At 34.6% G+C, this 14,994-nt stretch overlaps 1 protein-coding gene across 5 annotated transcripts in view; it reads right to left on the bottom strand.

Moving 5' to 3' along the window:
* FSIP2 (fibrous sheath interacting protein 2) overlaps positions 1 to 14,994 on the bottom strand; it is a 95,356-nt gene that overhangs the window by 56,242 nt on the left and 24,120 nt on the right. For all 5 annotated transcript variants that reach the window (XM_023259535.2, XM_045034114.1, XM_045034111.1 and 2 more), the window contains 5 exons: positions 14,722 to 14,764; positions 13,326 to 13,432; positions 11,010 to 11,073; positions 4,989 to 5,046; positions 1,080 to 1,116 (listed from right to left, as the gene is read on the bottom strand). In XM_023259535.2, coding sequence (XP_023115303.2) covers positions 1,080 to 1,116; positions 4,989 to 5,046; positions 11,010 to 11,073; positions 13,326 to 13,432; positions 14,722 to 14,764 — 309 coding nt within the window. The remainder of the gene's footprint in view (positions 1 to 1,079; positions 1,117 to 4,988; positions 5,047 to 11,009; positions 11,074 to 13,325; positions 13,433 to 14,721; positions 14,765 to 14,994) is intronic.

The raw sequence follows: 14,994 nt of genomic DNA, 5'->3' as shown, positions 1-14,994 counted from the left end.
ATATATTGGGAGAGTATTTAGAGGCACCCTAGGGAGAGCAATTCTATCTTATTCTAATTCATGAGTCTTCCAATATATTTTTTTCACTTATTGTACAATGGCTAGTGATTTGAAAACATATTTTGGATGAAGGAATATATTGTATAATACTTGTTTTATATAATGACATCCTAAATCAAACATTTTTAAAATAAAATATAAATTTTAACAGAAAAAGTAATTGTTATAATCCACTGCAATACATAATAAACTAAGACATTCTATATACACTACTTTTGTTTTCAAACTTTATTACCAGGAATAACTTTTTAAAAATCTACATTATTATTCTTAGGCTAGGTGTGAGAAAGAGTTTCTAAATTTTATATATGAAAGAGAGATATTCCAAAAGTTTTCTAAGTAGTGAAGTATAGGAATTAAAACCTAGTTTTCATTTGCTTTCCATTTTAATGTTAAACTAAGAAATATTCCCTTGAATCAAAGCTTTTATATTTGCTACACACTCTATGACTTGAGCAAGTGTCCATGGGAAAAAGTATGTCAGAGTATGTGTTGTTCTCCAACCCCTTTCTATTTCTTGAGTGGTCTGACTAGTTCCAGACTAGGGCTTTGTAAATTGGACCATATTATCTGCCTATTCCAAGTCTCAACTCATAGGTGACAAGGTACCTTTTTATGTGACATTCTATGGTGACCAGGCCACTTCTTACTAAAATGTCTAGAGCTAGACCCAGGCATCCCAGCTTACCAGCCAAGTTTGCAAAGCCATGTCACCTAATGGTTTCCCATGATAAAATAGGTTTGTGGTATTTGTTGCTGTCATGATGGCTACGTCCTTTAATGTCATTCCACACACTTCTATACCCATGAAACTTCTCTCTGAAGGGCCAACATTATCTTTTGATAAGAACTTTAGATCACTGAACAATTTAAGAATTAACTGAAAGTAAACTTTAAAGAAAGGCAGAGGAAGACATTAATATCAATAGGTGATTCCTCATTATTTTATTCACAGTTTTTTTTTCTATTATGACACATTAGAAAGTATGATTAATATGCTGTTCATCAATGATACATACTTTTTCTTGCCAGCAATTTTGTAAGAAGCTCTGTTCTCTGTAAAGTCAAGAAAGGTTGAGCATTTAGTTATTGTCTAGGGTCAAGAATTGATATAACTTTTTCCAAAATTTCTAATCATTAATCACCTGCTTCTTATCTTTATATCTGAGAGTTTTTCTATAGAAATTCAAAAGGAAGAATGAGCTTTATTTTTTGTCACCTCCTCCCCCTCTCTCCAATTTATCCTGCTCCTTTGATACTGGCCCACATACTTTATTGCTTGAAGGTATAAAATTGTAGCTGATGCATAAAAAATACATCTATCTAAAAATTCTACTTCTGACCCTCCTTTGCCATGCCTGCTTTGTGGCTCTCTGGAGGAAGACACAGAATTGGAAAGAGAAGGGGACTTGTCCTTTCTGTTCACTAAAAGGCACCATAAGGTGGCAAGGTATTTGAGAAGACCTTTCTGACAACTCTATGCTCTCATCAAACAGCAGGAAGGGAATATGTGAATAATTATTCAATAACTACGTGTTAAAATAATTAGTTTCTAGCCATGGAATACCAACTTAGATGTAGACCTTTTCTATATATGAAAATATTCTACCATGTTTTCTAATTAGAATTATTTATCATCACACACTAATGAAATAGAAAACACAGTTTCTGAATTATAACAAGTAAAATAACAATAATTAAAATTAGAGGAAAAACAAGTCATTAATAAAACAAGCTCTAAGACCATATGATACTTTCATAAATTTCAACATGGGCTCTTTGCTTATATTCAGGTATATGATATTCTCATATATTTCAACATAGGCCCTCTTCCTACTTTCTTAAAAGAAAATTGACATCCCCTTTCCAGTTTTGAAGGCCTGTACTATCCATTATAAAATTCAATTTTTCCTGAAGTCTGAAATTCAATGAGAGACAGCAAGACTGGGAATTACATCCTAAATCTTGGCAGAAAAAACAAAAACCAAATTCAAACCAACCCTCCCATCCTCACCCCCCAAAAAAAACACCAAAAAAAAACACCCCAAAGAACACCTTCATTGGTTTCAGGTCAGAAATTGGGCTTGGTAAAAACCATACTTAGACTAAAACCTTTTTTGCAGTATGGAACGTGGAGAATGAAAGCTGATGTCAGTGACATGTCTTTTGGCCTTCTTTATTTCTTCAGGATCTGATTTCTCAGGTCAACCTAAGCATAGTTTTCTTCTTTTAGATATTTTGCAAGTTAGCTCTCCCAGATTCATTTTTCTGTTCCCTTCACATTATACTGTAGAGACCAAATAGAACTCAAGGAGTCCAACCTATTTACTAATAACTCTCCAACAGGCTTTCTGTCCCAAAGGTCTGTATATGGATCCAAACAAACAGCAAAGACCTAAGAATAAAATTAACCAAATAACATAAAGTTTTATGAAGAACACTTCAAACAATTTTAATAACCAGATAAAGGATGACATTGGTGAAAAAGGCAGAGTAAGAAGCTCTAAAATCTACTCCTCTATAAAAGTAATGAAAAACTGGCAAAAAATTACAATTTCATAGTAATTAATTGTCTTTTTTTTTTCAGTTTTCTGAACTCTGAAAATTAACCAAAGGCTTTCAGCATGCCAGAAAATGTTTAAGAAAAATGGTTGATCTAGATAAAAACAGTGAGCTCTGTGCTATTTTAACTTGCCCTATTTCTATCCCCTTTCTCCAGCTCCATGATATCCTTGAAAAGCAACACCTGCCAAACACAGGGGCATGGTTTTCTTCATTGTGGTATCTGCCTAACATTTAGCATTATGTTTTGAACATAGAAGCTTCTCAATAAATGTTTGATAAATAAATTCCCATTTAAAGTCTTTTGGATCTAGGCCTACTGTCTAATACAAAATTAGTGCATGCCACTAATGGACTTTGAGAACTGGTTCCTGGTTTCTTGCCTTCAATTTTTCTTATATAATTCTGCCAGAGTTGTCTATCATGCATACTAATGTGACCATTACTTCCCCCTCCAAACCATCAGAGTGCCACCCATTAAATAAACTACAAATTCCTGACCACAGTCCGCACAACTGCAGACTTATTGCTTTCTTCACTCTGTTACCCCTTACATCTTCCATTCCAATAATGCAAAACTTACTCATTATCAAAGTGCAGTACACAATTATTGCAACTCTGTTTACCGCCCCCCACCCCCCGCTATCGTGGGGTAAACATTTTTGCTTTGTCTTCGTTCTCTTGGTCCTGAATTTCCATGTCTATTTTATAAAAATTTTCTGTGCCTTTTGTATTGACATTAGAAAAAACTAGAACTAAACAATAGAAGAAAGGGAGGGGAGAGGAGGTGGACAGTAGATCAGATATAATGGTTCCATAGTAAAGTCTTACAAAATCGAGTTAAATCAGAACAAGAGGAATGTATGGAACACCTGGGTGGCTCAGTCAATTAGGCGTCTGACTTCGGCTCAGGTCATGATCTCATGGTTCATGGTTTCAAGCACTGCATCAGGCTCTGTGCTCACAGCTCAGAGCCTGAAGCCTGCTTTGGATTCTGTGTCTCCCTCTCTTTCTGCTCCACCCCACCTCTCAAACATAAATAAACATTTTAAAAAATTAAAAAAAAAAAGAACAAGAGGAATGTGATATGTGTATGATGGATGGGCGTAGTCAGACCAGAAAGTATCTTTAGTTGTGTTTTATCTGTATTCTGACCTGAGGTTAGGCTGGGTAATGCAGCCGTAAGTATTCCTGTCAATTTGGGAGGAACTGGTAAAGAAGCTCCAGGCCATGCACTGAGTTAGTCGTCTTAGCCAAGCTAAGATTTTTAATGAAAGAGTAGCCGAAATATTTACTATGAAAGATTCAAATGATTCTGTAGTTCTGTAATCTTGGGTGGGGAAAATAAGAAGGCAAAAATTAAGATTTATGAACCTCCTGCAAACTTTTTAATGAAGAGGTATTTGTATTTTCAATAAATAAAAATGTATTTATTCAATAAAATAAAAATGGTAATTATATAAACATGATCATCATTCCTCCACTCCATACTATTGCTTTAAACTGACTAGTCAGTTTTCTTCCTCCTGCATCTATTACAGTGCTACATATCCTATGAAGTCTCAGTAAGTCAGTCAGACTGACATCAGTCCTAAAATCAAGATCCTTCCTCCAAGGAAGCTTGATCTGAATATTTTGACACCCTCTATTGCCATACATCACTTAACTTTACCCAACCATTTTCATAGTGATTTGGTTTCTAAAGTATATGCTAGACATTTTTTGGCATACTACTTTTTTAAAAAGGTGATGATACGGGCCTAAAATAATAGTTTTCCTTCTAAAGTTGAGAAGATCGTACATAACCACTAACAGAATAGGTGACCACCAGAGTTTGAGGAATAGAAATCCCCCAGGCCGCCAAAATTTCTTCTCCAGAGACTTGCAATTTCCAATGTTAGTGGTTATTATTTGGGATTATACTGCAAATACCCTTTAGGAGAAGAATAACTGATGAAGCTAATACTTGGGAATAAACTAATTTACCATCCTTAGGAAGCCAACAATCTCAAAAAGCCAAGAAATGGCAAATGCTTCAAAGGGAATAAAAGCAAAGAAACAGGTTTATCCTGGAAATCTCCTGTAGTGGGGGAGTTAATGTAGGATATACTTGAAAGGTGCACGAAGGCTCTGAATATAGTGGAAGTGTAGAACCACACTGGGGATAAGGAAACAGAAAAAGGAACAGGAAGAACATTGGCTTTGTCTGCTTTACAGTTTACGTTTAGTGCTGAGAGTTTGCAAAAGACAGAAGTTTTCAGTAGAACTCCTAGAAGGTTACATGTAATCATTTGCTTTTGAATAGCACTCATGTGATTATTAAAGTATTAATTTATAATTATACACTAATTTTCTTAGATACTTACGTATTTGTGAAAATACGACAAGGGAAAGTACCCTTGGATCTGGCATGAACCTGAGGTCCTAATTATTAGAAAAAGAAAATTGTAATTAGTTTGTATTCTTCCCCAGAAACTTGTAAAGTGGAAATTAATATCCTCTAGTAGATCTTTATTCTCTCGGACTGTTTTGTTTAAAAGCCTCCAGACACTCTCCACAATGAAGTCCAAATTCCTTAGTAAGACATAAAATATACCATACAATCTGATGTTCTTACTTACCTCTGTAGTGTCTACTCTGGTTAGCCTCTATATATTCATGTATGTTCTATAGTCTAGAGACACAGAATAACATAGTTTACTGAGTAACATGCCTCTGGGCCTTTGTTTTTGCCATTTCCTTTGTCTCAAGCACCCTACGCCTTCTTTTAACTTCTCGTCTTTTAGGCTTCATTCAGTTTGTGTTAATTCCACTAGAAACCCTTGCCTAAGTAAATAAATATCTTTCTTCAGTGCTCCTAAAGCATTCTACACATGTTTCTATTATAAAACTCATTATGTTATATCATAATTAAATGTTTACTCTTCTGTCTTCCTATGACATAAATTTACCACTATATCCTCAGCACTTAACACACAGTATAGTGTAACATTTATTTGTTGAATGCATTATTTGATTAATATGCTCCTCACCATTTATTCATTGGTTTATCTGCCATTAATCTCCTCCTGCTTGAATATTAGCTAACTTGCTTTGTACATAATCCAGCATGATTCTATTACTGGGTTTTAGTAAATACTTTATATGTAAGTGATATAGGAAGTCTGTGCAGTACATCTCTACAGGCATGCTGGATTGGTATATGTCAACTATGCAAAAAAACCAAATGAATAAAAGATGTAGACAAAAAGGATGCCCTGATTTCAGAAACTATTATCAGTAAGTAGAACCAGTTCAAAGTCAAGCTTAAATGGTAACTCTTGTTTCTTCTAATAAATGAGTAATCAATAGGTACTAATCATGTGCATGAAAAAGTCTTATTTAAATCTCATGAACCTTTTTGGGGTTTGTTTTTGTGGGTATGTTTTTGTGTATGCTAGGTTTGGAGAAGTAACTGGAATTAAGAGTAACTGGGAAATTAAGTGTGAAGACAGTACTATTTTAAAAACAAAATAGAAAACAAACAAACAAAAAAACCTTTTCTGTGGTTTCCATTAATATGTGGGAGTTACAAATTTAAAAAAATTGCCTAAAATTCTATATAAAACATTGAAACCAACCTCTTAAAAACAATCAAACAAAAAATTTGGGGTAGCACAAATCTAGAAGGGTAAGCAAGTGTTAAAGCTGATGCCTTCCTTATGAGACTCGGCAATACCTGCAAACAAGGTGGAGAATCAAAACTAAGAGCCTCTAAAAATGTACTGGATCCCAAAGAGCTATACCCTTGGTAGAAGAGATGTCTTTAAACGTAAACTCATGCCACAGAGGTAGCAGCACAAATAAATTATGTCTTGGCTTCAGCCTTGGATAAAGGAAGAGGAAAAAATAAAAGTCTCTCTTTTTTTAAAAATTTTTTAATGTTTATTTTATTTTTGAGAGAGGGAGAGAGAGAGAGAGAGAGAGAGCGCGCAAGCAGGGGAGGGGCAGAGAGAGGGAGACACAGAATCTGAAGCTGACTCCAGGCTCCCAGCTGTCAGCACAGAGCACGATGCGGGGCTCGACCCCATAAGCTGTGAGATTATGACCTGAGCCGAAGTCAGTCACTTAACCTACTGAGCCACTCGGGTGCCCCAAAAATATCTCTTAAGAGATAATCTGTGATGATTAATTCTTATATAACTTTGAGGTTCAAATATACTGTATATTCCATAAAAATTAAAATAAATCTGTATTGATATCTCTCCCAGATGCCTACCAGAAGCATATGGTAAAATTTTAACTGCTTTATTGAACCATAACTGGTGATCAAAGAAGTATACATATTTAATGTGTCTAATTTGATTCTATAGAGCAATATATACTATCCAAATATGGAATTCCCAATGATACATTTCTGCCAGATATGAGCTCACAGACAGGGACACCTGAGTGGCTCAGTCGGTTAAGTGTCTGACTCGATTTCGGCTCAGGTTGTGATTTCAGTTTCATGAGTTTGAGCCCCATGTCCGTCTCTGTGTGGACAATGCTGAGCCTGCTTGAGATTCCTTCTTTCCCTCTGCCCCTTCCCTGCATGCACTCTCTCTGTCTTCCTCAAAAATAAATAATAAAATTTAAAAGTGAGCTCATGGAGCACCTGCGTGGCTCAGTTGGTTAACAGCTGATTCTTGATTTCAGCTCAGGTCATGATCTCACAGTTCCTGAGTTTCAGCCCTGCCTGGGATTCTCTCTCTTTCTCTCTGCCCCTCCTCTGCTCATGCTTGCTATCTCTCAAAATAAATAAACATTTAAAACATAATAATAAATTTAAAAAATGAGCTCACATATATAATAATGCCCTGTACACACACACACACACACACACACACACACACACACACACACAAATATGAAGAAACACCATGACTGCAGAAAAAATAGCATTAGGCATAGACATCAATGTTTTAAAATATTTGAATTACTAGATATAGAATATTTAAAAAGTGAATTTTATCTGTTAAAATATATAAAGATGGAATTGGAAAATACAGGAATGGGACAAGAACCTATCAAAAAAGTCAAGTCAAATTTGAAAAATATCTACTCAGATATATATATATATATATATATATATATATATATATATATATAATGTTTAACCAGAAAAATTTCAAAGTGCATGGAATTGATAAAATAGTAAATTAGATAAACTGAAGAAAGAATTGGTGATTTGGAGGACAAATTGGAAGAAATTAACCAGAATGCAGCACCAGAGAGATGGAAAATATGATAATTGTTAAAGGATGTAGAAGAAAAAGAAGATATCTAACATATATATACCTGGAGTTTTAGAAGAAAATAATAAAGTGGAGAGAAGCAATATAGGAGAGAAAAATAGCTGAAACTTGTCCAGACCTGTTCACTATGGTGATACTAATGAAAAACAAAGGCAAGACCTTAAAAGCAGACTGAGGTGTGTATGGAGGGGAGGGGAAGAATCACTTACACAAGAATTATTAAGTACAGAAAAAGTAGAACATTTAAGTAAAACAATATCTTCAAAGTGCTAAGAGAAAAATAACTGTTCTTAATAACTTGTATATCCAGCCATAATTATATCCCAGAACATGGGTAAAATAAGGAGAGTTTTATCAAATAAAATCTGAGGATTTATTCCCAAAATACATTCACTAATGACATTTCTGAAGAATGGATTTACTTTAGGAAGAATGAAAGTGATTCTGTAAAGGACAAAATGCAAAAAGGAATGATGAACAGCAACAAAAAAATATTGGTAAACATGGAAAAATATAAAAAAAACCTGGATGTATAAAAACAGAATTTTAATTTAGATGGTAATAAAAATCAAAACTAAATAACTGGTTAAATTTGAGATAGTGATTTAGAAGTAAGTTATTCTAACTTTGACTTTTACTTTAAGTATACTTGTTAAAACTCAAAGGTAATTGTCAAAAGGAATATACACAGCATACAATTCCTAAAACTGTAGAGGGAAAACTGGATTAAAAAATAAGTTTAATAAATTAAAAGAGAATATCAGAGCAAATTTAATACTCTGAAAGAAAGCAAGAAAGGAAAAATTAAAACAAAATATCAAAAAGCAGAACAAAGCAAAACACCAATATGGCAGTAAAAATCTTCCAAAGGTTGTAATTAACAAAATGTAAGTGGCTTACATTCAGTTAAAAGTCAAATTCTAAGACTCAATAAAAATGAAACAAGATGCAGGGATAGAGTGTTTACAAAAGCCACATCTATCCATAAAATATACTAAGACTGAAAGCTAATGTTGCTATATTAGTATCAGACCTACTAAATTTGAGACAAAAAGCATCACTTCTGGTAAAAACCATACACAATAATAAAAAACTCAATTCTACACCTGAAACTAATATTACACTGTATGTTAACTAACTGGAATTTAAATAAAAGCTTAAAAAAAACCCCTCAATTCATCAGGATAGTTCTTGATGTGCCTAATAACTAACCTAGATCAAGGGTTGGACACTTAACCTACTGAACCACACAGATGTCCAATTCCAATGATTTTTAGAACAGAGTAAATAAAAGTAAGTATATAGATTTTTTTGAACTACACAATTAAACATCTTGATTGAATGGAAATATTTAGAACATGGTACTACCAAATTGATATTTATTGTTTTCAACCATATACAACTCTTAAAAACTAATCACATGTGCTAAGCCAGTAAAGAAATCCTGCAGATATTTGAAAAAGCTGGTACAGGGGCGCCTGGGTGGCTTGGTTGGTTAAGCGGCTGACTTCAGCTCAGGTCATGATCTCACGGTCTGTGAGTTCAAGCCCCGCGTCGGGCTCTGTGCTGACAGCCTAGAGCCTGGAGCCTGTTTCAGCTTCTGTGTCTCCCTCTCTCTCTGCCCCTCCCCTGTTCATGCTCTGTCTCTCTCTCTCTCTCAAAAAAAATAAACAAAAAAAAAAAAAGAAAAAGCTGGTACAATAAGGCCATGATCTCAGCCTGCAAAGCAATTAAATTGGAAATAAATAACAAAAGGGAACCTAGAAATCCAATATACTTAAAATTTTAAGATGAATTCACAAATACAAAATAAGACAATTAGAATATAGATATGAATTAGAAAAAAAATGAAAATATTGCATATAAAGTTTTGCAGTACATTTCAAAATCTTACATATCACAAATCAAGTGCCACACACTGTTCTAAGCACTTCTACAAATATTAACTTATTGAATTGCCATAGGAATTGTATGAATGATGTACAATTCCTGTTCTTGTAACAATACTCCAGCCAGTCCTAAGGGTTAACTTGCTTCAAGTTAACACACTCCTTGCTTCCTGACCCTCGATCTGTAGCAGAACTAATTTACTTTCTTTGAGATTTACAGACCACTGGCCATGGGGGAAATGAAGGACCTGAACGTTCCCAGGCCACAGAGGCCAGAAGTCTGTTTGAAGCCACTTTAGCTTTTTGATTGGCCCAGCAATCTTTTAGCAAAATATTTTTCTTTTGCAAGGTCACACAAATAACTTTATTGTCCTCCCTTTGCACATCAGTAGAACTTGCCCTCCTATGCAGAAAGAACAGAGTAATCTTGCACAACCCCTGGATACCAAGGAACTGGACCTTCTTGCACAGCCCTCATCCTGGGCACTAAGGAACTAGAACTTGAACAACCTCCAAGCTCTGAGATAACTGGTGCCATCGAGTGTGCAAGGTAATCCAGAAATGTCACAGACCACTGCATTTACCTTAACTGATTAAACCCCTTTAAAAATCTTTTGACCAAGCAAAAACCTTGGACAAGAGTACATCTCTCTCCAGGTTGCCAGCCTCCTGAATAAAGCTCAAATTCCTTTCCAATCAAAACTCCTCTCTTGATTATTGATCTTTCCAGCGGTGGTCAGCGAACTTGTGTTAGGTAACTTGTGTTAGGTAACATTCTCATGTTATAGTTGGAAAAAAACAAAGAACAGAGAAGTTAAGTAACTTGCCCAAACATAAATTTTAAGTGTTGGAGTGTGGATTCAACTTAAATATTTGGGTCAGATTATATGTTCCTACGCATTATGCTACACTGCCTTTCAATAATCTAATCCATATGGATAGGACATATGGTAACTTTCTGCCAAGAAGTTTGAAAATTTATATGGATAAGAGAGACAGAAAATATGAATAGTTTCAGATTTAATTGAATCTGTAGTTTAAAAATTGTTTTTCTTACTAAGAGAGCCAGGGAGAGGTTAAATATTTTTCCAGTAATTTGTACCAAACATTCCAGGAATATGTAGCACCATACCAGGCATGAAGTAGGACTTCAATAAATGTTAGTTAAAAGAATGAATTAATAGATCTCATAACTTACTCAGTAGCTGTTACTGATGTTTACCTGATTCACAGAAGTAGCTTGATCTCTTGTTTGATCGTTCATTCCATTCAGCATTTATCTCCTTCTATATAATCCAAACAACAAAACAAACATCCTCAAAAGATTTCCCCCTCCATGATTTGAACATCAACTATTATTTATATATTTAAAATACAGAAATTTAAGATTCTGAGAATTTCCCCTAAATGCCAGTTTTTAAGAACTGCACACATTTTGTGATATTTACACTTTAAAAGTTCATAGTTGTATCATGGGAGATACACAAGACTGCCCACACATTTGGTGATTTTCTAAGGCTCATGGGATTCAGAATATAGTTGTACTCACGTCTAAGATTTATTATAGTAAAAGAATACACTAAAGGATAAAGAAAGGGGAAAAGGCGCAGGCCGAGTCTTGAAAACTCCATGCGCAGTTTTTCTTATGCTCTCTCCCTTCTCTGTGCATGCTCTTTTCTCCAGCAATTAAAAAAAAATTCAGTAACATGTACAATGTTTTTATCATGGGAAATCCATTAGAAACTCGGCACTCAAAGGTTTTTATTGAAGGCTGGTCATGAGGACACCCTGTGCCTTAGTGCATATCAAAATTCCAGCCTCTTAAAAGGAAATCAGATGTTCAGCAAAAATCACATTATTTGCAGTACAGTGCACCATCCATTCAGCTACGGAAAGTTCCATATTACTTCAGGATTGGGAAAAGTCAACTTCCCAATGCTAGCCAAAGGGGTAACCTTGTAAACAGGCCCTTCTAAAGACACAAGTCTCAAGCCTGCTTTAACTCTTTTCTGACAGTGATATTCACTAGCATCCTAAAATGAACTATCTTTGGAATACACTGATTGATAAATATGTTAATCAACTCAGTGGGATAAAAGAATAGGTGTGCTTTTTAAAAAGATGTTTTAAGTATTTTTTTTTTTTTTTGAGAGAGAAGACAGAGTGCAAGTTGGGGAGGGGCAGAGAGAGGGAGACACAGAATCTGAAGCAGGCTCCAGGTCCAAGCTGTCAACACAGAGCCAAACACGGGGCTTGAACTCACAAATACGGGATCATGACCTGATCTGAAGTCAGACGACTAACCAACTGAGCCACCCAGGCACCTCATTGTGCTTTTTTGACAAAGCTACAATAAAAGTTTTAGAGGTGGAAAGCAGATAACAGGTTCTCTGATTACAGAGGGATGTGGTTCTCTAGACTTGCTCAAGAACTCAATCTGCTCAAGGAGGTAAATCAAGTGAAACAGGCTTCTTTTTTTGCCCACCAGATCTGAGAGCTGAACATAGGTCACAAAAAATATATTTTATGACAGTGGTAGGCTACGTATAACATGTTGGAAACAGAGTGTAATACTTAGCATAATAAAACAGTCAGGCTTTTCCTCATAATAAAGTAGGAATTTGTGGACATTTGGTACTCATTTGAGATCAATATGGATGGCAAATTTAATAATATGCACATTAACCAAAAAAGGTCAGTAATAAACTTTAGGTTGTTTTTACAGGAGTTTTTGTTTGTTTGTTTTTAGTAAAAGACATGGCCTTTGGAATCTGTTAGGCAATCTGAGAATTTTAAATGTCAAAGTTGTTAAGAAATTTCTTTTTTGACTCTTAGCATACTTAAAGTGGATATTGACATAGTAAAATGCTGAACTGTAAAATGTTTGTAACAAAACTGCACTATAGAAAAGCATTTTATGGTAAACATACATCTTAGAAGTTATGTGTAGTTTGTCAATTATTATGCATTATAAGAAACAGAAAATGATGCCACTTCCTACCCTATTCAAGTACAAATTCATTTGGGAAAAACAGTTAATTTCCATTTTCAAACCAAGTTAACTCTTCAGTACAGGTGAAGCAGTTAACACTGTGCTGGTAATGGGATGTGGTTTTGACTCCTAAAACCAGTTGGTAACTCACAAAAAAAATGTAATGTATATCAGAAGACACACCTTGAATTTATGATGGTAACTTTCCAAAAGCAGGTAACTGATGGCTAGTCAAAAACAAAGGGGAGAGAGAATATGACTACCTCTGAACAGTCCATCTGTATTAGTAGAAGCCCAACCAAAGAAAGCCAAATTAATACTTCCTCTGAAGGCTGCAGGTATGCACTGTGAACTACAATGTTGTAGCCTATATTTAGGAAGATTATCGTAGGGATGTTAAAATTTTGTTATGGTATGATTAATTTCAGGGAATGAAGCTGTTTTGTATGGCCACTTCATGAATGAAAATTTTTATACTCATGCTGATCATAAGAATGTACTTCATTAATTCTACTTGCCTTTGGGGCAAAAAGAAATATTATATACCTTATTTTTTGGAGGATCCAAGTAAGACTGTGAAGATCTTGGACAATTTCTTGTGGGTGAAGTTTGAGCTGAAATAATTGAATTTTGAGTTGAGATGTTTACAGCTCCTAGAGAAAGAAGAGATTAATTTTACATATGAGAAGATCATATTTCTGGAACAAGGGTGAATGCTGATGAATAGATTTGATCCAATGTTCCCTCTGCTGAGCTGCAACAATCATTGAATTACCACAATCAGGGGTTTATTTGAAGTAAAGAAGTATCTCCAGGAATTACATGACCTGTTTTTAGTGTTCACTGGCTACAAATTTCAAATGGTTCATTATTGCCTTTAGAGACAAGTCTGAAACCCTTAACCTCTGATCCTAATTAATTTAATATTATGCTAGCTTAGTCCCTATAATTAAACACAGACCACTGCCAGAATTAACTGCTTTCTTTTAATTCAGTCTGCAATCAAAAACCACTCACTACTTGGATAAGGGAATAACCGGAGCTGTGTTTTAGGAAGATTGCTTTCACAGCAATATTTATGGGGATTAAAAAGAGGAGGAGGAGAATGGGGGAAGGTACTGAAATAGCCAAGGATGAAAAAAACAAGGTAGAAGCTGTGGGAATGAAAAGAGAGGAAAGGGCAAAAGAAATTAAGGGGGTAGATTAGAAAGAAAGTAGCAACCTTGGGATGCAAAATACAATAAAGAAGAGTCAAAGAATAATTAACATTTTGTGCCTAGGTGAAACAGAAGAAGGATCAGGAAGATGATGAGTTTGATATTCTATAGAATTTGAAGTGATCATTGGCTACTGAATGGAGGTGCCTAATATTTTCTTTATGTATATGTAGGATATGCATATGAGTATTTTTAGTGCCTTGCAGAAATCTAACAAGGTATGGGGAAATTTAGCTATTGTATAGTCTACTGAAGGGGAAATGAGAAATACAATGTATTGTTTATGGAGAATTGATGGCAGTGGAGTGTGGGGCCCTTCCAGAGACAGTTCTCTGTACTGTAACTTACTGAGTCACATATGTGAGTAATGTACTCCATCACTATAAACAGCCACAGCAGGGACCCTAACTTTTCCATACTTAGCAAAGTTCAAAAGCCATACTCATCAAGCAAGCACTGACATGTGAGCTAATTATATCTATATTCATAAACATTTTTTTTTACCATTTTTTTATTATCCAAAATAACCATGATTGTTATAATCGGCAAAACAAATTGAAAAACTGTGTATATATATATATATATATATATATATATATATATATATAGTGTGTATATATATTATATATATATAGTCATGATTATGAAACTGTATATATATATATATATAGTCATGATTATGAAATTAACAATATAACAAGTATGACTGTTTTTCATTTTCTCACCTCTATCATCAGAAGTATTTGATTTTCTGGTTACTCCATCTTTCTACATGGTACATTAAGGAGAAAAACATTCATTAGTAACTGCACTTATAAAAGAAATTTTGTCACTCTCAATCAACCAAATTAATATAGTTTTTCTCTCTTTTATCCCCTAATCTCACATGAAAATTGTCTCAGGAAAATATGTATTAACAACCTCCTGGAATACTTTCTATAGGGATCTCAAATTTAACTAGTTTAAAATTGAGTTCAATATGTAGCAGTGTACAAAAT

This window comes from Felis catus, chromosome C1, assembly GCF_018350175.1.
Source record: "Felis catus isolate Fca126 chromosome C1, F.catus_Fca126_mat1.0, whole genome shotgun sequence".
NCBI lineage: Eukaryota > Metazoa > Chordata > Mammalia > Carnivora > Felidae > Felis > Felis catus.
This window is presented reverse-complemented; position numbering and strand designations above follow the sequence as displayed.